This window comes from Saimiri boliviensis, chromosome 1, assembly GCF_048565385.1.
Source record: "Saimiri boliviensis isolate mSaiBol1 chromosome 1, mSaiBol1.pri, whole genome shotgun sequence".
In the NCBI taxonomy this organism is placed as follows: domain Eukaryota; kingdom Metazoa; phylum Chordata; class Mammalia; order Primates; family Cebidae; genus Saimiri; species Saimiri boliviensis.
The window spans coordinates 47,245,582-47,271,583 of NC_133449.1; the positions used below are offsets into that span (position 1 = coordinate 47,245,582).

General features: G+C 35.6%; 1 protein-coding gene and 1 pseudogene across 7 annotated transcripts in view; both read left to right on the forward strand.

Moving 5' to 3' along the window:
* LOC101029346 (uncharacterized) overlaps positions 1-26,002 on the forward strand; it is a 181,774-nt gene that overhangs the window by 101,866 nt on the left and 53,906 nt on the right. For all 7 annotated transcript variants that reach the window (XM_074396877.1, XM_074396884.1, XM_074396893.1 and 4 more), the window contains 13 exons: positions 5,904-5,961; positions 6,406-6,473; positions 10,270-10,309; positions 12,226-12,254; positions 12,344-12,416; positions 20,183-20,211; positions 20,307-20,379; positions 21,835-21,863; positions 21,958-22,030; positions 23,695-23,723; positions 23,819-23,891; positions 25,567-25,595; positions 25,690-25,762. In XM_074396877.1, the coding sequence (XP_074252978.1) occupies positions 5,904-5,961; positions 6,406-6,473; positions 10,270-10,309; positions 12,226-12,254; positions 12,344-12,416; positions 20,183-20,211; positions 20,307-20,379; positions 21,835-21,863; positions 21,958-22,030; positions 23,695-23,723; positions 23,819-23,891; positions 25,567-25,595; positions 25,690-25,762 (676 nt within the window). The remainder of the gene's footprint in view (positions 1-5,903; positions 5,962-6,405; positions 6,474-10,269; positions 10,310-12,225; positions 12,255-12,343; positions 12,417-20,182; positions 20,212-20,306; positions 20,380-21,834; positions 21,864-21,957; positions 22,031-23,694; positions 23,724-23,818; positions 23,892-25,566; positions 25,596-25,689; positions 25,763-26,002) is intronic.
* On the forward strand, positions 12,549-16,171 carry LOC101046615 (developmentally-regulated GTP-binding protein 1 pseudogene; annotated as a pseudogene).

Genomic DNA, 26,002 nt, shown 5'->3' on the forward strand with positions numbered 1-26,002 from the left:
ACCCCAAGGCACACAGTCGTCAGACTCACCAAGGTTGAAATGAAGAAAAAATGCAGCCAGAGAGAAAGTTTTGGTTACCCACAAAGGGACGCCCATCAGACTCACAGTGGATCTCTCAGCAGAAACCCTCCAAGCCAGAAGAGAGTGGGGGCCAATATTCAACATCCTTAAAGAAAAGAACTTTCAACCTAGAATTTCATATCCAGTCAAATTAAGCTTCACAAGCAAAGAAGAAATAACATCCTTTACAAACAAGCACTTGCTGAGAGATTTTGTTAACGCCAGGCCTGACTTACAAGAGCCCCTGAAAGAAGCACTAAACATAGAAAGGAACAACCAGTACCAGCCACTTTAAAAACCTACCAAATAGTGAAGAGCATCAACACAATGAAGAAACTGCATCAACTAATGGGCAAAACAATCAGCTAGCATCAAAATTGCAGGATCAGATTTATACATAACAATATTAACCTTAAATGTAAATGGGCTAAATGCTTGAATCAAAAGACACAGACTGGCAAATTGGATAAAAAGCCAAAACCCATTGGTGTGCTGTATTGAGGAAACCCATCTCACATGCAAGGACACACATAGGCTCAATATAAAGGGATGGAGAAGATTTACCAAGCAAATGGAGAGCAAAGAAAAGCAGGAGTTGCAATCCTAGTCTGTGATAAAATAGACGTTAAACCAACAAAGATCAGAAGAGACAAAGAAGGGCATTACATAATGGGAAAAGGATCAATGGAACAAGAAGAGCTAACAATCCTGAATATGTACACAATTTATACAGGAGCTCCCAGATACATAAAGCAAGTTCTTAACAGCCTACAAAGAGACTTAGACTCCTCCCACACAATAATAGTGGGAGACTTTACACTCCACTGTCAATATTAGACCGATCAACAAGACAGAATATTAACAAGGATATCCAGGACTTGAACTCAGAACTGCACCAAGCAAACCTAATAGACATTTATAGAACTCTCCACCCCAAATCCACAGAATATACATTTTTCTCAGCACCACATCGCACCTTCTCTAAAATTGATCACATAACTGGAAGTAAATCACTCCTTAGCAAATGCAAAAGAACAGAAATCATAACAAACAGTTTCTCAGACCACAGTGCAATCAGATTAGAACTCAGGGTTAAGAAACTAAATCCAAATCGCAAAACTTAATGTGAACTGAAGAACTGACTCTTGAATATTGACTGGATAAACAATGAAATGAAGGCAGAAATCAAGATGTTCTTTCAAACTAATGAGAATGAAGACACAACATACCAGAATCTCTGGGACACATTTAAAGTAGTGTCTAGAGGGAAATTTATAGCAAAAAATGCCCACATGAGAAGCAAGGAAAGATCTAAAATTGACACCCTATCATCAAAATTGGAAGAGCTAGACGAGCAAGATTTAAAAAAAAAAAACTCAAAAGCTAGAAGGAGACAAGAAATAACTAAGATCAGAGAAATACTAAAGGAGATAGAGAACCAAAAAACCCTTCAAAAAATCAATAAATCCCGGAGCTGGTTTTTTCAAAAGATCAACAAAATAGACCACTAGCCAGATTAATGAAAAAGAAAAGAAAGAAGAATCAAATAGATGCAATAAAAATCAATAAAGGGGATATCACCACCAATTCCACAGAAATACAAACTACCATCAGAAATTACTACAAACAAGTCTATGCACATAAACCAGTAAACCTTGAAGAAATGGATAAATCCCTGGACAATTGCATCCTCCCAAGCCTAAACCAGGAATAAGTCAAAACCCTGAACAGACCAATAATAAGGGCTGAGGTTGAGGTAGCAATTAATAGCCTACCAACCAAAAAAGCCCAGGTCCAGTTAGATTCACAGATGAATTCTTCCGGACATACAAAGGGGAGCAGGTACCACTCCTTCTGAAACTATTCCAAGCAATCCAAAAAGAGGGAATCCTTCCCAAATCATTTCATGAGACCAACATCATCGTGATACCAAAACCTTTTTTTTTTTTTTAAAGAAAGAGTCAACAACAGAAGAAAATGTCAGGCCAATATCCATGATGAACATTGAGGAAAAAATCTTCAATAAAATACTGGCAAAACGATTGCAATAGCATATCAAAAAGCTTATCCATCATGATCAAGTAGGCTTCATCCTGGAGATGCAAAGGCTGGTTCAACATTCACAAGTATGTAATCATAATCCACCACATAAGCAGAACCAAAGACAAAAACCATGTGACTATCTCAATAGATGCAGAGAAGGCCTTTGACACATTTCAACAGCCCTTTATATTAAAAACTCTCAATAAACTAGGTATAGATGGAATGCATCTCAAAACAATAAAAGCTATTTACGACAAACCCACAGCCAATATCAGACTGAATGGGCTAAAACTGGAAGCATTCCCTTTGAAATCTGGCACTAGAGAAGGATGCCCTCTCTCACCACTCCTATTCAATATAGTATTGGAAGTTCTAGTCAGAGCAATCAGGCAAGAAAAAGAAATAAAGTGTATTCAATTAGGAAAGGAGGAAGTCAAATTGTCTCTATTTGCAGACGACATGATTGTATATTTAGAAGACCCCATCATCTCAGCTCAAAATCTCCTTAAACTCATAAGCAACTTCAGCAAAGTCTCAGGATACAAAATCAATGTGCAGAAATCACAAGCATTCCTGTATGCCAATAACAGACCTAAAGAGAGCCAAGTCAAGAACGAACTGCCATTCACAATTGCTACAAAGAAAATGAAATACCTAGGAATATAACTAACAAAGAATGTAAAGGACCTCTTTAAGGAGAACTACAAACCACTGCTCAAGGTAATAAGAGAGGACACAAACAGATGGAAAAACATTCTATGCCCATGGTTATGAAGAATCAATATTGTGAAAATGGCCATACTGCCAAAAGTAATTTATACATTCAGTGCTATACCCATGCAGCTACCTATGACCCTCTTCACAGAACTGGAAAAAAACAGCTTAAATTTCATATGGTACCAAAAGAGAGCCTGCATAGCCAAGATAATCCTAAGCAAAAAAAAAAACAAAGCTAAAGTCATCATGCTACCTGACTTCAAACTATACTACAAGGCTACAGTAATCAAAACAGCATGGTACTGGTACCAAAACAGAGATACAGACCAATGGAACAGAACAGAGGCCCCAGAGGCAATGCCACACATCTATAACCATCTGATCTTTGACAAACCTGATAAAAACAAGCAATAGGGAAAGGATTCCCTGTTTAATAAATGGTGTTGGGAAAACTGGCTTACCATGTGCAGAAAGTAGAAGCTGGACCCCTTCCTTACACCTTATACTAAATTTAACTCCAGATGGATTAAAGACTTAAACATAAGACCTCACACCATAAAAGTCCGAGAAGAAAGCCTAGGCAAAACCATTCAGGACATAGGCATAGGCAAGGACTTCATAACTAAAACACCAAAAGCATTGGCAACAAAAGCCAAAATATACAAATGGGATCTAATTAAACTCCAGAGCTTCTCCACAGCAAAAGAAACAATCATTAGAGTGAACTGGCATCCAACAGAGTGGAAAAATATTTTTGCCGTCTACCCATCTGACAAAGGGCTTATATCCAGAGTCTAAGAACTAAAACAGATTTACAAGAAAATAAAAACAAATAAACCCATTCAAAAGTGGGCAAAGGACATGAACAGACACTTTTCAACAGAAGATATTTATGAGGCTAACAAACATATTAAAAAATGCTTATCATCACTGGTCATTAGAGAAATGCAAATCAAAACCACATTGAAATACCATCTCACGCCAGTTAGAATGGCGGTCATTAAAAAATCTGGAGACAACAGATGCTGGAGAGGATGCGGAGAAATAGGAACACTTTTACACTGTTGGTGTGAGTGTAAATTAGTTCAACTATTGTGGAAGACAGTGTGGCACTTCCTCAAGGACCTAGAAATAGAAATTCCATTTGACCCAGCAATCCCATTACTGGGTATATATCCAAAGGATTATAAATCATTCTATTATAAAGACACATGCACACATATGTTCATTTTGGCACTGTTTACAATAGCAAAGACCTGGAATCAACCCAAATGCCCATCAATGATAGACTGGACAAGGAAAATGTGGCACATATACACCGTGGAATGCTATACAGCCATAAAACACGATGAGTTTGTGTCCTTTGCAGGAACTTGGGTGAATCTGGAAACCATCATTCTCAGAAAACTGACACAAGAACAGAAAATTAAACACTGCATGTTCTCACTCATAGGTGGGTGTTGAACAATGAGAACTCATGGACACAGGGAGTGGAGCATCACACACTGGGGTCTGTTGGCAGTGGTATTAGGGGAGAGACAGCGGAGGTAGGGAGGCTATGGATAGATAACATGGGGAGAAATGCCAGATAATAGGTGACAGGGGGATGGAGGCAGCAAACCACATTACCATGTATGTACTATGCAACAAATCCTGCATGTTCTGCACATGAACCCCAGAACCTAAAAGACAATGAAAAGAAAAAAAAATGTATATATATATATATATATATATATATATATATATATATATGTATATGTATATATGCGTGCCACTTTTCACCAGGTGGCCACTTGATTCAGCCTACAAAGGGTATGCAGTAACTCTTACTTTCCATGAATTCCAAAGTTCCCTACATGAATAAAATCTAAATAAAAATTTCTCCATTTGTCTTGTGAAAAAAATTTTTTTTTTTCTCCAGGTGGAAAGTTGATGGAACTTTATTTTTTTCTTTCTCTCTCTCTGTAGTAAGAATGTTTCAGCTTTCAGGTGGATGATCATGTTTATTTCTTGGGTGTCTTATTTTGTAGCTAACAAATTGAATTCTTTATTATATAAGTATTTACACAAAACAAACTGTAGAGTAAATGCTAACCAGTATTATTGGGCTTATATTATGAATACAAGATTTTCTTTTCAGCTCATATTTGATTGACTGGTCATATCTCTCTTTTTGTTTGTTTCTCCCTCCTTCTTCTTTGTTTAAAAATGATTTACCTCAGTCTTTTTTTTTTAAAGAAAGAGAGAAAGAAATAAAAAGAAAGAATAAAAAAAAAAAGAATGAAGAAGAGGAAGAAAGAGGAAGAGGAAGAGGGAGAGAGAATGGGAGTGTTGCTTTATTGCCCTGGCTAGAATGCAGATTTACCTCAGTCTTAACTTTTTCCTTGCAGAACACATGTCTTTAGTGTCTGTTTTTTCATTTCACCTCTGTTTCTATTATCAGCACACTTATTACAGCTTTCTCTTTAGCACCTCTGTGTGGCTTTCATTCATCAATCATTGCTCTATATGGTGGTTGGTTGTTTTGTTCTCCTTTTTTTGGAAGGAGCTGAAGTTATACAATATTTTTTTCTTAGCTTTTAACACAGAGAATGCAAGCAACTTGTACTGTTTCCGATGCCAACCCATTTAAATATAGTATTACTAAAAACCACAGGCTCACATTTTATTCCCACAAAATGTAATGCACGTAGATAGATATAATGCATAGATATTTTGAAAAATAATGTGGTTAATTTACTTTTGTATTATTATTCCTATTCAGTGATACTCGAAATTACATACGAGTAAATTTTTGTCCTAGGTTGTTGTGGATAGGAAAAGAAACTAATGAGTATCATAGTATTTGTGTAATAATCAACTAGGGTTAAAAGGAGTTACATTTTGAGACTATTTATATCACCAATCATAATCATCATGACATTAGAATATGTAGAGAAGTAAATGGCAGACTCAAGATTTGACTCTACGTATGAATAACTTCAAAACCTGTACATTTTGTGTTAGATCATATAGTAATGGTCACTATTGTAATCGTTTTAACTTGTTGCATGCTATTCTTAAATCGATTGATTTTCTTCTAGATTATTGCAAAACCACGTGAAATAAAGAGGATTCCTCATGAAGATTCTTTAGAAAATTGTAAGCTATTTGAGCCTATTTTATTATTTACTGATTCTTTTTTTGTTTTGTTTTGTTTTGTTTTCTTTCTTTCTTTCTTTTTTTTTTTTTTTTTTTTAAGACTGAGTCTTACTTACTCTGCTGCCCAGGCTGGAGGTCAGTGGCATTATCTTGTCTCACTGCAACTTCCACTTCCTGGGTTCAAGTGATTCTCCTGCCTCAGCCTCCTGAGTAGCTGGGATTACAGGTGCACACCACCACAGCGGGCTAATTTTTGTATTTTTAGTAGAGATGGGGTTTCACCATGTTGGCCAAACTAGTCTCAAACTCCTAACCTCAGGTGGTCTGCCTGCCTCTGACTTCCTTAGTGCTGGGATTAAAGGGGTGAGCCACCACACCTGGTTCTTGTTTCCTGATTCTTAATTAGAAGCATTTCATCTACTCTTCACTTTGTTTTCACTGTAGTACATGCTGCATATGGCATTGAAAAAACCGAAAATGGAACCTTGTTTGAAAATCAAAAGAATGATAAGGTAAATGAAGATGTGTTTAAAAGCTATCATAGAATAATCACAATCTTTTCCTGTTTACCACTCATCCTCATCTATAAATGATCTATAGCTTTACAAGGTTAAATCGTTTTATTTCGAAAATATTTTTTCGATTCTTTATTGACATACCATCTCCCCATCTTTATAATGATTACAAGGATCCTAGAAAGGAATGGAAATTCTCAAGATAATAATAGAAAACAAGTGCACAACAATGGAAATATATGCACAGGACTGAGTTTCATAAAAGGTGGTGGGTGTGTATTCTCAAGTTTGCCATTAGGAAAGGAAAGAAGTAGAAAGCAACCTGAAAGAATAGCTCAACAAATTCAAAGGTGAGGAAGGGAAAGATGTAAGAACACAGAGACTGAATAAGAGAGTCAAGGTGACAAAGGTTCATATAAAAACACCTTAGAAATCCTCAGTTTAAATGAGAGCAGAATATTTCTATAGTACAGAAATTATTTTAAATGCAGATTAAGAAAAGAAAGCCAAGTAATAAAAACATTCTCAGATTCTTCTGAGTGACTTATGGGTAATTTTAATAAAGGATTGAAAGAAAATTCATGGGTGACTATAGTTAACATTCTGTTATACATTAAAAAACAGCTAGGAGAGAATAATTTGAGCATTTCTAGTTAAAGTAAAAGATACATATTTAAGGCAATGCGTATCCCTGTTACCCTCATTAGATTATATAGATGGATCAAATCATGACATGTACACTGAAGATATATGCATCTATTTATTAATTTTAAAAGTCTAAATGGAAAGAAAATTTAATCCTCACTTTATTCAATTTTAGTAAAGTGATTTCTTATATGTTATCTAGTAAATGCTGTGTCCATAGATAAGGCAAAGTAAGATCTGGTTTAGGCTTATCAGATTTTGAATGAATCATTAATTTTTGACTCTGGTTAAAAGTTTTTTAAAGTATTATTTGGTATATTCATAAGTTGCTTAACTAATTTATTTTATTTTTACATAATCTTGGTGGCTGTTTTAGCCTTTTTTGATAATAGAGAATAAATAAATAAGCATTTATCTTTCATCAATAAAAATTAAAATTTCTGGTTATTTTTAAAGGAGGTTCTTAATTTATATCCATTGAATGAGAAAATATATGGTTTAACTTGCAACTCTCTTAAAGAAATGAATTATTGCTTATTTCTAGAGATAGTCCAGAAATATCTGTATATGACTGACCTTTTGCTGTTAACATCTGTGTTTAAGAACACACATGAGATGAATGCAATCAACACTCATGATTGTTTTCTAAACAAATTACCTATTTTCATAGAATCATAAGGAAAAAATATTGCCAACAGAGTATACAAAATTATCTCTGGAATATTACTTTTTACTTTTAAAACTATCTGTCACAGTTGGGACAATTTCTATTATTCTCTGGAAGCTTTATTAACTATTAAACCTTGCACATAAATTTATTCCACTCTAAAACTCAGGAATCCTTTTGACTTTATTTATTTATTTTTATTTTTATTTTTTTGAGATAAGAATCTCACTGTATCACCCAGGCTGGAGTGCAATGTTATGATCTTGGCTCACTGCAACCTCCACCTCCCAAGTTCAAGCAATTCTCCTGCCTCAGCCTCCCAAGTAATTGCTGGGACGACAGGCGTGCACCACCATGCCCCGCTAATTTTTGTATTTTTAGTAGAGACAGGGTTTCACTATGTTGGCCAGGCTGATCTTGAACTACTGACCTTGTGACTCATTCACCTCAGTACACTAAAGTGCTGATCTTGAACTCCTGACCTCAGGATACATCCACCTTGGCTTCCAAAAGTGCTGGGATTACAGGTGTGAGCCACCTCGCCCAGCCCTTGACTTGATTTTTTTTTTTTTTTTTTTTTGAGACAGAGTCTCACTCTGTTGCCCAGGCTGGAGTGCAGTAGCACAGTCTTAGCTCACTGCAACCTCTATCTCTGGCATTCTAGCAGTTCTTATGCCTCAGCCTCCTGAGTAGCTGGGACTACAGGTGTGTGCTACCACGCCTGGCTAATTTTTGTATTTTTAGGAGAGATGAGGTGTTACCGTATCAGCCAGGCTGCTCTGGAGCTCCTGACCTCAAGTGATCCTCCCACCTCAGCCTTCCAAAGTGCTGGGATTACAGGTGTGAGTCACCGCACCTGGCCGACTTGATTTTTAAAATAAATTTATTCTCTCTTCATGTGAGTATTGGGTCCTGATTGACAGTAATAGTGTATTTGAAGATATGTAAGTCTTCTGCTTGCATAGTCATGATTATTTTACTTGATCCTTTCTCTGATTTTTAACTGTCATTTTTATGGCGTAAGTAGGCAACTAGAGCTATTAGTATATCATTTACAGAAGAATCAGAAACCATATGAACTTTAAAATAGGATTTTACATTTCTCTCATATTCTTTAGTAGTACTTAAAATGCCTCATAGTTCTATAATTGAATAAACATTTCTCTACAAGTTAAACACTTGTAAGATAAGTTTTTAAAAATGAGTTTTCTTATGATACCTTGAATTACTGGTTTAGATAACTTTTCCTTGAGTTTAAAAATGCATATGACCATAATATTTCAGAAATAAGTATCTGCATATGTTAAGAAAATATATTTCTTATCTATTAATCCAGCATAGAAATATATAATTGAAAATTTGAATTCCATGTTTTCTTTTTATTTTCAAAACTTCAGAGTACTTCAATGGTTTAAATTATTGAATCCTATCAGTTTCGTATATTTTACAAATGTTGATCTTCTTAACAACATATGGGGTTTTTTTTTAGTAAGGTCCTCTATTTCTACTCTAAATGTATTTACCTAGATCAGTCTTCTAAGTCCCCTTTGTGCCTCAAATTTGATAGGTCTCAAACTGAAACACATTGTTCTTGATGCCTTCCAGATTCTTTCCTGACTCTTTGTAATATACTCTGCCATCTGGCTTCCCAATTTTAGTAACTAACACCTAGTAAATAGCAATGAAACATTGAAGCAGAATAACTGCACTTCAGATTTTCCTCACACTGCCAATTGAGTGATGCACCAAGTTTTGTATTTTCTACTTTTTACCACTTCTCATATCTTCCTACTGTAATTGACTGACCTATACTTTTGGAATGTTCTTTTTTGTTTCTCTCTTCTCCCCACATTTATCTATCTATATATGTCTTTCAGGTTGACCTTTCTTAAATGTGTTTACTTTGATGTAACTCATCTGCTTATGGCTGGATCCTCCTTACGTGAAGGAAACATTTACATTCTAACCTAACACATATTTTATGGTTTGGCCTATTTCTCCCATTTTATCTCTCCACCCCATTTTCTCTGACTATGTCCAAGTTTTACCACATTATTGTGGTATTTCTTCTTTGCTATGCTGTTTCATGCCTTATTTTTTATTTTTTATTTTTGGCATGTGCTGCCCTGACTAGAAACCCTTCACACTGTTACTCTTCACTCGTCTATTTTAAAAATGTCACCCTAAATTTGCAGTGTCTCAGGAGCTTTTCAGGTAGAAATAACTCTTAACTGCCTTTGTGCTGCTACTGTATTTTATTGACTTGAATTGCAGAAATAATAATGTTAGTTTCTGCTTTTGTTTTTCTACATTTCTATTTCCAATTTAGGAAAAAATTAGTATTTTATTAATATTATCAGATTTTTCTGGGATAGACCCTATGAATTTGTAGACACAGCAAATGTTTCTTGAATTACTGACTGACTGAGTGATAAATACAACATTTTCTGAAGATTTCTTTTTTCTCTTTTTTTTAAATAGGAAGGAAAAGTACTACCAACAACTGGAAAAAAAGCAAATGGTATTGATATTATAAAAAGTGCTCCACGAGAGCAATCAAATAATGATAATGTTATTTTTTGTGTACAAAAACAAAGGTGATGAGATACTGAATATAGCTGAATAATTTTCTATGCTTTAATAATATAATTTTTGAAAATAATGTAATTAGTTTACATATAATTCAAAATAAATTTGAAATTAAATATAAATTACATTAAATTATAAACCTAACTTAAACAATGAATATAATTTAGGAATTTTAAATGGTAAATATAATTTAATTTAATTTATACTTTTCCTTAAAACTTTGGTGAACAATTAAACTTGTTGACCAAAGTATAATATTCATTGTTGAGATATGGACATTAGATTTACAAAAAAAAAAAATGTGATGTGGGATGATGTAAATTAAGAAAGCAGCTGGCTAGGTAATTAGGAGGTTTCTGATGAGGAAACTTGAGGGAACTAATTTTATGTGGACTGAGTATATTCCCACTCAAAGAGAAGATTAAACTACTGCTGCTTCGGAACTTACTAGAAGTAGAGGGTAGAAGAGTGCAATAAACCACAGGAACTGATTTCTTCTCTCTATAAGGGTTACACATCAATGATATGTGCTTCATACATGTTCATTAGCAAACTGGGAGGCACTTGGATATCAAAACATTGACTGTTTTCTTTAAAAAATGCTGTTTTGATGAAATAGCCATTTTTTAAAAAGTACCTCAGAGACTGCTATGCTATATCATATCAAACTGACTTTAGAAAAAAAACAAACAAGAAATTTATTTATTGAGTACTAAAAGTATAACTGTCAATAATCATGGCTAAGATTTTGACACATAGAAGTTGATTAGGCTGGCCGCAGTGGCTCATGCCTGTAATCCCAGCTCTTTGGGAGGCCAAGACAGGCAGATCACAAGGTGAGGAAATTGAGACTACCCTGGCTAACACACTGAAACCCCATCTCTACTCAAAATACAAAAAATTAGCTAGGCGTGGTGGCACATACCTGTAGTCTCAGCTACTTGGGAGGCTGAGGCAGGAGAATTGCTTGAACCTGGGAAGTGGAGGCTGCTGCGAGCCGAGATTGCACCTCCGTGCTCCAGCCTGAGTAATAGAGTGAAACTTTGTCTCAAAAAAAAAAAAAAAAAAAGTTGATCATTAAGAAAAAAAGTCAGTGATTGTTCACAGATTTTGGCTAGAGTTTTTAATATGGAAATCTGAGTACTTATTATTTATTTGATGTGTATTTTATACATTTTTTGCATAAGTGAATAAAAAGATGCCGAACAAAAGTCGAGAATGCAGGCAATTTGAAAATACCAGAAGCCTTCATGACTGTGAACAATGTGTATTTTTATAAACTATTCTTCTCCAAGTAGATATCTAAACTAATAATTGAGAACACTTTCTGCTAACAGAAATAAATGATACATTTTAATGTACTCTCATCTCAACTTCATAGTTTCTAAGTTAAAGGACAAAATGAAGGATAGAATAACAATTCTAATAGTTTAAATGATTCTTGGGTGATTTCTTAAGGTATGCCATAGCATTCTACCATGGACTTTTGACATTTATCCTTCTGGGGCCCTATTTGGTCCTGTCATTTGACATCACTTTTTTTGGTTTGATTCATCAGATTCACATTGGTAGAAGTACTTTCCTATATTACTTGTAGTCATGTGAAACCTAATCTCACACTTGCAATCTGGATTGCATGTTTTATAGAATCTATACTGTGATTTTCGTGTGTATATTTCTGTCACGTTTGTGTGTTAACCAAAACAAGAGCAAAGCAACCCAAAGCCTAATGGGTAGCAATTTCAAGGCAAACCAAAAAGATCTCAGCTGGATACAAACACTGCATGATTGATGGTAGGCTGTGTCATATTCACCTGTAGTCAATTATGTGTTCCTTTTCCTTTGTAGTGTCTCCTGAGCAACCGCCTTTATTTATGGTAAACATACATATTTTCTTTAATTATTAATAAAATGTTCTGTGATATATACATGACATGTTAATCATTATGTTGTCAAACCCATTCAGCATACTGTGAAAGACAGAGATCACATTTCAACTAGAGTCGTAGGAAGGGTGGATTCACCAACTTCCAGAGAAGGTAAATTTGCCACTACAAATTTCATTCTGGAAAATGTACATGAAAATATTGAAAATGCACATAGGTTTTTGATTCTCACTTTTTCCCAAATGGGATGGAAGAATTTGATGTAAATATGCTAATGTTCTTATTAATATATTTGTTTATAAAATGATATTTAAAGCATAAGGCAGACATTTTCACACCGTGAGCTCTAGCCTAAATACTTTTCCTTTTAAGTTGTCATCATCTAAAGATCCCAATTTTGAATTCCTGTGCATGTTAGGGATTCAAGGAGGTGTATTTTGAAAATGTAAAAATTTTCAGTGCTTCAAAATGGATTGCAATACTCTTCTCTCTTCTGCATCTCGAGAAAAGCTATACCTGCTGACATTACAATTGTTTTAGAACTTCAACTCTTTTATGTCAGTGTCGTTACATTGAGAATCTTACTTAACCACATCTTCTGATTGCCAGATTGAGTTTCTGCATGTGTATGTGTGTGTGTTTATCTCTGATTAAAAATGAATAAAGTGATTCTTCATTCTTTTTTAACTCTTTGGATAAAGTTATTCTTCATTCTTTTTTAACTCTTTGGTAGCTACAGTGTTTAAAAACAATGATTCTGAGTTGCTTTGGCCTTAGAATCTTTTCTTCTACTACCATTCATTACCAACAGGTAACCAACAGCCTGAATTAATATTTTTTACTTTTAAATCACTGCAATGCACATTAAAAATATTTTACAAGATACATGCGCTTTCATAGATAATATGTGGATCTGTTTCCAGGTATCAAGTATCTCTCCCATGGCTGTGTTGATTGCACCTGTTTACCCCTTAAACCATGTCTTTCTGACACGTCATGACTCTAAGAAACTCTAGTGTGGGCAGTTTGCCCGCGGGTGTGTGAAGAGAGACAGTCAGTGTGGAGGCCACAGGGGACTAGCCAGGATGAGCAGCACCTTAGCTAAGATCGCGGAGATAGAAGCTGAGATGGCTCGGACTCAAAAGAACAAGGCCACAGCACACCACCTAGGGCTGCTTAAGGCTCGTCTTGGTAAGCGTCATCGAGAGCTCGTTATTCCAAAGGGTGGTGGTGGTGGAGGTCCAGGAGAATATTTTGATGTGGCCAAGACAGGTGATGCTCGAATTGGATTTGTTGGTTTTCCATCTGCGGGGAAGTCAACACTGCTTAGTAACCTGGCAGGGGTGTATTCTGAGGTAGCAGCCTATGAATTCACTACTCTGACCACTGTGCCTGGTGTCATCAGATACAAAGGTGCCAAGAGCCAGCTCCTGGATCTCCCAGGTATCATTGAAGGTGCCAAGGATGGGAAAGGTAGAGGTCATCAAGTCATTGCAGTGGCCCAAACCTGTAACTTGATCCTGATTGTTTTGGATGTCCTGAAACGCTTGGGACATAAGAAGATAATTGAAAATGAACTGGAAGGCTTTGGCATTCACTTGAACAGCAAACTCCCCAGCATTGGCTTTAAGAAGAAGGACAAGGGAGAGATTAATCTCACAGCCACTTGCCCCCGGAGTGAGCTGGATGCTGAAACTGTGAAAAGCATTCTGGCCGAATACAAGATTCATAATGCCGATGTGACTCTACGTAGTGATGCTACAGCTGATGACCTCATTGATGAGGTGGAAGGAAACAGAGTTTATATCCCCTGTATCTATGTGTTAAATAAGATTGACCAAATCTCTGTTGAGGAATTGGATATCATCTATAAGGTGCCTCACTGTGTACCCATCTCTGCCCATCTCAGTTGGAATTTTGATGACCTACTGGAAAAGATCTGGGACTATCTGAAACTAGTGAGAATTTACACCAAACCCAAAGGCCAGTTACCAGATTACATATCCCCAGTGGTGCTTCCTTACTCCAGGACCACAGTGGAGGATTTCTGCATGAAGATTCACAAAAATCTTATCAAAGAATTTAAATATGCTCTGGTCTGGGGTCTCTCTGTGAAACACAATCCTCAGAAAGTGGGTAAAGACCATACGTTGGAGGACGAGGATGTCATTCAAATTGTGAAGAAGTGAAACCTTCCCCCTTTCCCATCTGCCAGGCGAACCACAACAGCCTTCCCCATGATCAAGCACCTACCCCAGTTCTTTCTGGCTTTGACAGTCACTGGATCAGGATCCAGGGGAGGGAGATGGAGGCACCCAAACTGGAACTTCATTTGTCTTGCCTTGGTGTCACTGTGTGTGTTGAACTGCATAAAAACCTGGTAGGCTGGTCAGCTACATGCCAAAAAAATAAATAAATAAAATAAAGAAACTCTAGTGTGTGCTTTTCAGAGAATGACACTAGGAATGGAAATGGCCAATGGTAAAAGTGTTACTTGTCCTCTTGGCTCCCCTTCATCAATGTTAAACTCTAAACTACTCAGGTCACAATTTAGAACCCCTTTGTTGATCCCTATAAAGCATTCCCTGACGTCAAATGACAAATAGGCCCTTGATGAAGAAAAGCCCTGTAAAGCTGTATTGCTCTGGGGTGTGTGTGTGTGTGTGTGTGTGTGTGCGTGTGTGTGTGTGTGTGTATTTTCCTCTTCTGAAAACTGTTGAAGACTTTTCATTACAAATAAAAATATTTCTATTCCATATTTATTTCCTGTTTCATGGCACTCTGCTCTCCTTGGATCTAGTAAGGATCTCAGCTTGTTTTATTTATATCTGCAAAAAACTATGCCAATACTTCATTTTTCATGTCAATTACTGACATGTTTTCAAATCTTCACAAGTTATTTCTGAAGATGTTGGTGCATTGAGGAAAGATGGTGTCATTGTAGTTGAAGAAGTTTTAAATAAGTTATGTTCAGTAAAATTCCACAGCCTGTTTCTCTGGAAGGCATAGAAATAGTGGTGTTATGCATAAACATAAAATAGCTCCACAAGGCCTTGTGTACATAAAAGTGTTTATATCCTGGAAGATTCTAATTTACTGCTCAGTAATGTTTCCTGGAGAGGAAAATAGGTGAGATAGATTGCTGAGCCTGTGATAATAACTCATGAAGCGAAAGCATAGAGACAAAATGAAAGACAATAGATAAACAAACTGATGTGAGTGAAGAATATCTGTGAAACAATGTGTCTATGGGAGAGAGGAGGCCATGGGGCTACTTTTGTGAGGAAGGAATTTGTACACATTAGTCAAGTATCTGATACAGTTAACATTTTAATAAAGAAAAACCTTACATGCACATGTGTAAGAATGGGATTGTACAGATTTCACAATATAGTGGTGATGAGAATGAAGAAGAAACAAATTTAAAGGGCAAAGAATGAAGTCCACCAGTATGGATATTAGATTAATGAATGAAAAAAGAGTGTATGCCAAATTGGGCAGGTATAAACAAAGAAAGCTAGCTAGGTAATTTCGAGGTTTCTGATGAGGAGACGTGTGGGAAGTCACTTTATGGAAAGCAGAAGTTAGAAGGATGAGGGTTACCCTCAGGATTCAATTTCTTCTCCCTAGAAGTTTTGCACATCAATGATATGTGCTTTGTTCACATCAGTTAGCATATTGGGATGCACTTTAATTCAGAAAATTGTTTTTTTTTTTCTTTAGGAAAGCTGTGTTTGCTGAGGTAGTTATTTCATAAAAGGACCTGAGAAGCCCCTATGGTATACAATATCAAACTAGCTTTAGAAACAAAGGAATCAAAGAATGTATTTCTTGAGTACTAAAAGGGCAACTTCCAATAATCTTGGCAATCATTATATATATATATGTATGTATGTATATATATATATATATATATATATATACACCCACACACACTTGTATACACACACTCATATACATATATATCTTTTCTTATTAACCAAATATATTTTCTTAACCAAATATATATAAATAATAGCTATTATATATGTTTATATTATTTATATATTTATATATCAATATATATAAATATATAATTTATATATTTATATATCTATATATAAATAATATATAATTTATATTTATAATATATGGTTATTAATAAGAAGAAGTCTCTGGTGATTTAAAGATTTTGTTTAATTTGTTTTCATGGGAATCTGATTACACGTTACTTCTTTGACGTGTATGTTTTGGCAAAAGTTGGTGAAGAGATGGGAAGAAGGCTGAACTGCTGAATTCAGGAAATTTAGGAATATCAGACTTCATGAGTATAAAGAAAGTGATTTTTGAAATTAAGACTAAGTACAAGTGAACTTATTTCAGATGCATTTAGAATATTTGCATAAAAGATGATTTTGGCTGCTCCAGGAACTACTGGTAACAGGAAAGAGTGCTAGAATTGGGCTAAACCACACTGACTCATTGCTCCTCTTTGTTACTGTTGGCATCAGGGACATATGTTTTATTGATATTTGTTATTCAAATGAGTTAAATGTGAATATGCACACATTGCCTTGTTTTTCAAGGCAATAACTTTTGGATGAAATAGCAATTTGAGGAAAATGCTTTAGAGAATAACATGATAAATGTGTCCCAGATATTCTGGGACATTGTGTATTCTTTCTCGTTGGTTTCAAAGAACATCTTGATTTCTGCCTTCACTTCATTGTTGATCCAGTCAACATTCAAGAGCTTGTTGTTCAGTTTACATGAAGTTGTGTGGTTCTGGTTTAGTTTCTTAATCCTGAGTTCTAATTTGATTGCACTGTGGTCCAAGAGACTGTTTGTTATGATTTCTGTTCTTTTGCATTTGCTGAGGAGTGATTTACTTCCAGTCATGTGGTCAATTTTAGAATAGGTGCAATGTGGTGCTGAGAACAATATATATTCCGTGGATTTGGGATGGAAAGTTCTGTAGATGTCTTTTAGATTTGCTTGATCCAGATCTGAGTTCATGTCCTTGATATCCTTGTTAATTTTCTGTCTCATTGATCTGTCTAATATTGACAGTGGAGTGTTAAAGTCTCCCACTATTATTGTGTGGGAGTCTTAAGTCTCTGTAGGTCATTAAGAACTTGCTTTATGTATCTGGGTGCTCCTGTATTGGATGCATTTATATTTAGGACCGTTAGCTCTTCTTGGTGCATTGATTCTTTTACCATTATGTAATGCCTTTCTTTCTTTTTATCTTTGTTGGTTTAAAGTCTATTTTGTTACAGATGAGGATTGTAACTCCTGCTTTTTCTTTGCTCTCCATTTGCTTGGTAAATCTTCTCCATCCCTTTATTTTGAGCCTATGTGTGTCCTTGCACATTAGATGGGTTTCCTGAATACAGCACACTGACAGGTTTTGACTTTTTATCCAATTTGAAGGTTTGTGTCTTTCAATTGGGGCATTTAACCCATTTATATTTAAGGTTAATATTGTTATGTGTGAATTTGATCCTGCCATTTTGATGCTAGCTGGTTGTTTTGCCCGTTAGTTGATGCAGTTTCTTCATTGTGTCAATGGTCTTTACCATTTGGTACGTTTTTGGAGTGGCTGGTACTGGTTGTTCCTTTTTATGTTTAGTGCTTTTTTCAGGAGCTCTTGTAAGGCAGGGCTGGTGGTAATGAAATCTCTGAGCAATTGCTTGTTTGTAAAGGATGTTATTTCTCCTTTGCTTATGAAGCTTAGCTTGACTGGATTTGAAATTCTAGGTTGAAAGTTCTTTTCTTTATGGATGTTGAATATTGGTCCCCACTCTCTTCTGGCTTGTAGGGTTTCTGCCGAGAGATTACTATGAGTCTGATGGGCTTCCCTTTGTGGGTAACTCGACCTTTCTCTCTGGCTGCCCTTAGCATTTTTTCCTTCGTTTCAACCCTGGTGAATCTGAATATTGTGTGCCTTGTAGTTGCTCTTAGGAATATCTTTCTGGTGTTCTCTATATTTCTTGGACTTGAATGTTGGCCTGCCTTGGTAGGTTGGAGAAGTTCTCCGGGATAATATCCTGAAGAGTGTTTTCCAGCTTGGATTCATTCTGTCACATTCAGGTACACCGATCAAGCATAGATTAGGTCTTTTCACATAATCCCATGTTTCTTGGAGGCTTTGTTCATTTCTTTTCACTATTTTTTCTCTAATCTTGCCTTCTTGTTTTATTTCATTGAGTTGATCTTCAATCGCTGATATCCTTTCTTCTGCTTGGTTGATTCGGCTACTGAAATTTATGTAGGCTTCACGAAGCTCTCGTGTTGTGTTTTTCAGCTCCAGCAAGCCATTTATATTCTTCTCTAAGCTGTTTATTCTTATTAGCATTTTGTCAAACCTTTTTTCAAGGTACTTAGTTTCTTTGCATTGGGTTAGAACATGTTCTTTTAGCTCAGAGAAGTTTGTTGTTACCCACCTTCTGAAGTCTGTTTGTGTCAATTCATCAGACTCATTCTCCATCCAGCTTTGTTCCCTTGCTGGTGAGGAATTGTGATTCCTTGGAGGAGAAGAGGCATTCTGGTTTTGGGTGTTTTCATCGTTTTTGCACTGGTTTCTTCCCATCTTCATGGATTTATCTACCTGTGGTCTTTGTAGTTGGTAACTTTCAGATGGGGTCTCTGAGTGGACATCCTTTTTGTTGATGTTGAAGTTATTGCTTTCTGTTTTTTAGTTTTCCTTCTAACAGTCAGGCCTCTCTGCTGTAGGTCTGCTGGAGGTCCACTCGAGACCATGCTGTCCTGGGGATCACCTGTGGTGGCTGCAGAACAGTAAGTCTTGCTGCTAGTTTCTTCTTCTGTTATCTTCGTCCCAGAAGATACTCACCAGATGTCAGCCTGAGCTCTCCTTTATGATGTATCTCTTTGGATATACAGGGGTTGGGGAGCTGCTTGAGGAGACAGTCTGTCCTTTATAGGAATTCAAGTGCTGAGCTGGGGCTCCGTTGTTCCATTTAGAGCTGCTGGGCAGGTATGTTTAAGTCTACTGTAGTGGAAATTAAAACCTCCTCTCTTCCAAGGTGCTCTGTACTGGGAAGGTGGGGCTTTATCTGTAAGTTTCAGACATGTTGCTGCCTTTTTTCAGAGATGCCCTTCCCAGCAAGAAGGTAGTCTAGTCACAGTCTGCCAGCAGAGATGTTGCTGAGCTGCCATGGGTTCTGCCAGCTGCTGTGTGAACTTCCTTGCAGTTTTGTTAACATCGGTACAGTTAGAACTGCCTCAGTAATGGTGGTCTACCTTAGTAGTGGTGGATTGCCTCAGTAATGGCAGATTGCCTCGGTAATCGTGAACTACCTTGGTAATGGCATGTTCATACGCAACGTGGGTATGAGAAATAAAGCATATTATATACTATGATTCACCAAACACACATCCAAGCCAATCAATCTGGGACACTTGCACTGACGACTTGTGAAGTGTACATTCAACTAAAGTGTCATTGTCATTGTGTACCTGCTCAATTTCAGGCAAGTAGAAGAGCATGATGAATGTTTGTAGTATAATGGCATAAATCCTTCTGATGTCTTGCATGAAAGATAAGTGGGAGTATGTACTACCTGCTTTGATGTTGATTCCCAGGTGTGAGTTGCTCCTCTGATTTTAGATCACATTTTACCTAATCACTCGGCATATTCACGTTGATAATGACACTTTTTTTGGTCATAATAGACATATGAAGAATAATATTACATTTGAAGTTGGAAGTATATCTTTTGTAAGAAAAATATACTTACATAAGACTGTAATCTTGTTTTCTATAGTATGTACCTGTCATGTTCCAAGACACACAGTCTAAAATATCAAAGCCTACACTAATGCAGGCAGGAAAATACAGCTTGTTGCAAACACTTCATGAATGTATGGATAACTTTATCATATTTACTTATGATTGATTATGTATTCCTTTTTTTCAGATTCTTCTCAGAAACAACAGGCTTTGAAGGTAATTATACTCTCATTTTTGTTTTGAACTATTAACTTTTATAGTCTATAAAATATACTTTATGTATTGATTTTTTTGCCTCAACTCCTATTCAGGCTACAAGTGACAAGACAGATTCTGTTTCAAATATAACCACAGAAATAAAGGATGGAAAAAAATCTGGGACAGGTAATTTTGTGATACACAGCTAATGTCATGTTCACTCAAAATAGGAGAGAACTTATCTTCAATTAATAAATCAGTGGAGGGCTCATTCAAGCTGCACATTCTGATTCAGCAGGCCTGAGATTCTGCATTTCTTGGGTGATACAGATACTGCTGGTTGTTGGCCATTATCTGAGAAGTAAGATTATAGACTTCCCTACATTGACCACTGATGTAATAATTATATTTCTCAAGGAGGAGGGATTGTGAGGCAGGAAGGAGGGAAAAGAAGAAGTGATATATGTAATTTTGGGGTTCTACTGAGGACACCTAGTGAACTCACTTCAGAAGCATTAGAATATTTATGTAAAAGAAGATTTTATTTTGGCTACTTCAGGAACTACTGGAAGCAGGAAAGAGTGCTAGAGCTGGGATAAACCATGCTGACTCATTACTTCTCCTTGTTACTATTGGGCATCATAGATACATATTTTGTTGATTTTAGTTATAAAAATGAGATAAACTTGAATACGAATACATTGGCTTGTTGTTCAAGGAATTAACTCTTGTATAAATAGGTATTTAATGAAAATTCTGTAGAGAATAACATGGTACTCCAGATAAGACTATTTTAGAAACAAAACTAATGTTGAATTCATTATTCAAATCCTAATAGGGTTCTTTTTAATGAATGTTGGAGTGATTTTTGAATGTAAAAGCTTATTAGTATCTAATGCTTGTACTAGTTTTACTTTGTAAAAGTATGTCAAAATTGATAATTGATGATACTTTTCATTAAGGTTTATATATTATACTTTTTTGCCATGGGTGGATGAAGAAACTTTCAGAAGGCTAAACTACAGGATACAAGAAATGTAGGCACATTGTTACACCACATGGTTCTGAGAAATAATGAAATTATCTGCTAGGATTCACCAAACATATATCGAAGCTGATCCATTTAGGACACTTTGAATGAAGAGACGTGAAGTGTATGTTCAACTGAAGTGTCATCACAATTGTGTGCTTTCTCATTTTGCAAGTTAAAGAGCATGATGAATGTTTGTAGCATAATGGTATAAATCCCTCTGATGTCTTGCATGAAAGGTATGTGGGAGTATATACCACCTTCTTTGACACTGATTCCCAGGTGTATGAGTTGCTCCTCTGATTTTAGATCACATTGGTCCTCATCACTCGGCATATCCACATTGATACTGAAACTGCTTTATTTGAGTTTTAGACATATGACAAATCATATCACATTTGACAGTGTAAGTGTATAAATTTTGAAGACTGTACTCCTGTTTTCTTCAGTGTATTTCTGTCATGTTGCTGTCCCAAGACAAAAAGTATAAAGTATCAAAGCCTACACTAATACAGGCAGCAGGATACAGCTTGATGGTAACACTGCATGAATGTACTGATAACTTTATCATATTTACGTATGATTGATTATGTATCCCATTTGCTTTTCAGTGTCTTCTCAGAAACAACCTGCCTGGAAGGTAATTACTCTTTCATTTATATTTAAAAATATTAACTATATAGTCTATCAAATATACATTATATATTGATTACTTTATTTATCATCCCATTCAGGCTCTGTTTAAAAGGAAAGTTTCTCTTTCGAATATAGCCACAGGAACAGCAGATGGGCAAAAATCTGGAGCAGGTAATTTAGCAATACACATTTAATGTCATGATCACTCAAGGTAGAACTTCCCCCCTCCCCAAATAAATCAGCAGGGTGCTCATTAAAGCTACACATTTTGATTCAACAGGCCTTGAGATTCTGCATTTGTAATAAGTTCTCAGGTGATGCTGATACTGCTGTTCCTCGGCCATGTTCCGAGTAGTAAGATTATAGACTTCCCTACTTTGAAATTGAGAAGAAGAACCATTGGAGAGCAGTCAAGGCATAAGCAGCTCAGGGGACAGCATAAATTTTTTTTTTAATTCTACAGTATGTTTTCATCAAGAGCGGAAGGAGAAAGAGATTAAGTAATAGAAATTATAGTTGTCAGATTGTATTGCTCAAACCATAGGAAAGATGTGATCATAATAAATGATAAACACTGTAGAATGAGAACTAGAGGCTGCTGATGTAGTAATTATGTTTCTCAAGGAAGAGGGTGTGTGAAGCTGGAAGGAGGGAAAAGAAGAAGTTATTTATTTAATTTGGGGGTTCCTGCTGAGGAAACCTAAGTGAACTCACTTCAGATGCATTTAGAATATTTGCATAAAAGAAGATTTGGTTTTGGCTGTTCCAGGAACTACTGGAAGCAAGAAAGAGTGCTAGAATTGGATAAACTACACTGACACATTACTCCTGTTTGTTACTATTGGGCATCAGATATACATGCCTTGTTGATATTAGTTATTAGAATGAGGTAAAGGTGAATTGCATACATTGGTTTTGTTTTTCAAGGAGCTAACTCTTGTATATAATAGCAATTAAATGAAAAAATTTTAAGGGATAACATGCTACTTCAAACCAGATTATTTTAAAATCAAAAATAATGTTGAATTCATTAGTTGACTCCTAAAGTGGTTATTTTCAATGAATATCGCAGTGATTTCCAAATGTAAAAGCTTCCTCATAATTGCTTGTAGCACTGTTATTTTGTATAAGTATGTCAAATTTGATAATTTATTATTACTTTTTGATGATTTACATATTATGCCTTCTTGCCATGAGTCAATGAATAAACTTTCAGATGGCTATACTAGAGGATACAAGAAATGTAGGCACATTGTTACACCACATGGGTGTGATGAATAAAGCATATTATATACTAGAATTCACCAAACATATCTAAGCTGATCATTCTGTGACACTTCCACTGAGGGGTTGTGAAGCGTACATTCAACTAAAGTGTCATAGTCATTGTGCACCTGCTCAATTATCAGGCAAGTAGAAGGGCATGATGAATATTTGTAGTATAATGGTATAAATCCTTCTGATGTCTAGCATGAAAAACATGCAGTAGTATGTAGACATTGATTCTCAGATGTATGAGTTGCTCCTCTGATTTTAGATTACATTTTACTTCATCACTTGGCATATCCACCTTTATGATGGCACTTTTTTTCTTAAAGTAATGCATGTGAAGAATAAGATTACATTTGAAATTGGAAGTGTATATTTTGTAAAGACTATACTCCTGTTTTCTTCAGTGTATTTCTGTCAGTTCCTGTCCCAAGACACAAAGTATAAAACATCAAAGTCAACTCTAATACAGGCAGGAAAATACAACTTGTTGCAAACACTTCATGAATGTGTGGTTAACTTTATCATATTTACTTATGATTGATTATGTATACCTTTTTTTTCAGAGTCTTCTCAGAAACAACTGGCCTTGAAGGTATTTGTACTCTCATTTATGTTTTGAAGTATTAACTCTTATAGTCTATGAAATATACTTTTTGTATTGATTATTTTGTTTCAAATCCCATTTAGACTACAAGTAACAAGAAAGACTCTGTTTCGAATATAGCCACAGAAACAAAGGATGTACAAAAATCCGGGACAGGTAATTTTGCAATACATAGTTAATGTCATGTTCACTCAAGATAGAAGAGAACTTCTCTTCCATGAACAAATTAGTGGAGGGCTCACTGAAGCTGCACATTCTGGTTCAGCAGGCCTGAGATTCTGAATTTGTAATAAGTTCTTAGCTGATGCTGATGCTGCTGGTCCTTGACGATGATCTGAGTAGTAAGCTTACAGACTTCTTTACATGAAATTGGGAAGAAGAACCATTAAAGAGCAGTTCAGGACATACCAGGCTCAGGGGCAGCATAATTTTGCTTTAATTCTACAGCATGTTTTCTTCAAGAGGGAAAAAATGAAAAGATACGAAGTAACAAATTATAAGCGTCAGATCATATTGCTAAAACCAGAAGGAAGAAGTGATCCTAACAATCAATAAACACTGTAGAAGGAGAATTAAAGAGACCACTGATGTAATAATTATTTTCCTCAAGGAAGAGAGATTGTGAGGCAAGGAGGGGAAAAAAAGTTATTTATGTAATTTTGGGGTTTCTGCTGAGGAAACCTGAGTGAACTCATTTCAGATGCACTTAGAATATTTTCATAAAAGAATATTTGATCTTGACTTCTCTAGGAGCTACTGAAGGCAGGAAAGAGTGCTTGAAATAGGATAAACCACCCTGCCTCATTACTTTTCTGTGTTACTCTTAGGCATCAGAGATATGTGTTTTGTTGATATTATTCAAATGGAATAAACATGAATATGCATACATTGGCTTTTTTTTTTTCAAAGAGCTAACTTTTGGATTAAAAAGTAATTTATGAAAATGCTTTAGAGAACAACATTACACTTCAAACCAGAACTTTTTAGAAATAAAAATAATGTTGAATTCGTTAATTGACTCTTAAAATGTTTATTTCAATGAATATGGGAGTGATTTCTAAATGTAAAGCTTCCTCATATCTAATGCTTGTAGTAACTTTATTTTGTATAAGTATGTCAAATTTGATAATTTATCATACTTTTTGATGAGGTTTATGTATTATGTATTCTTGCCACGCGTGGATGAAGAAACTTTCTGAAGGCTATACTAGAGGATGCCAGAAATGTAGTCACATTATTACACCACATGGATATGGGAAATAAAGAATATTATATAGTAGAATTCATCAAACATATATATAAGTTGATCAATTCAGGACACTTCCACTGAGAAGTTGTGACGTGTACATTCAACTAAAGTGTCATTATCATTTTGTACCTGCTCAATTATCAGGCAAGTTAAAGAGCATGATGAATATTTGTAGTATAATGGTATAAATCCTTCTGATGTCTTGCATGAAAAACATGCGGGAGCCTTTACCATCTGCTTTGACATTGATTCCCAGGTGTATGAGTTGCCTCTCTGATATTACATTACATTGGTCCTCATTACTCAGCATATCTACATTGATAATAACAAGTTTTTATTGTAGTAATAGACATGCAAAATATTACTACTTTTGAAATTGAAAGTTTATATTTCATGAAGCCTTTATATCTGTTTTCTTCAGTGTATTTCTGTCATGATCCTGTTTCAAGACACCAAGTTTAAAACATCTAAGCATTCATTAATAAAGACAGGAGGATACAGCTTGGTGCTAACACTACATGAATACTTGGATACCTTTATTATATTTACATATGATTGATTACATATCCCTTTTGATTTCAGTGTATTCTCAGAAACAGCTGGCCTTAAAGGTAATTACACTCTCATTTATATTTTGAACTATTAAATTTATAGTCTATGAAATATATTTTATGTATTGATTATTTTGTTTTACATCCCATTCAGGCTACAATTGACAAGAAAGATTCTGTTTCGAATATAGCCACAGAAATAAAGGATGGACAAAAATCTGAGACAGGTAATTTTGCAATTCACAATTAATGTCATGTTTACTCAAGATAGAAGAGAATGACTTTTCCCCAAAATAAATCAGCGGAGGGCTCATTGAAGCTGTACATGCTGATTCAGCAGGCCTGAGATTCTTGGGAGATGTTGGTGCTGCTGTTCCTTGGCCATGATCTAAATAGTAAGATTATAGACTTTTCTACATTGTAATTGGAAAGAAGAACCATCAGAGAGCAGTTCAAGACATAACAGT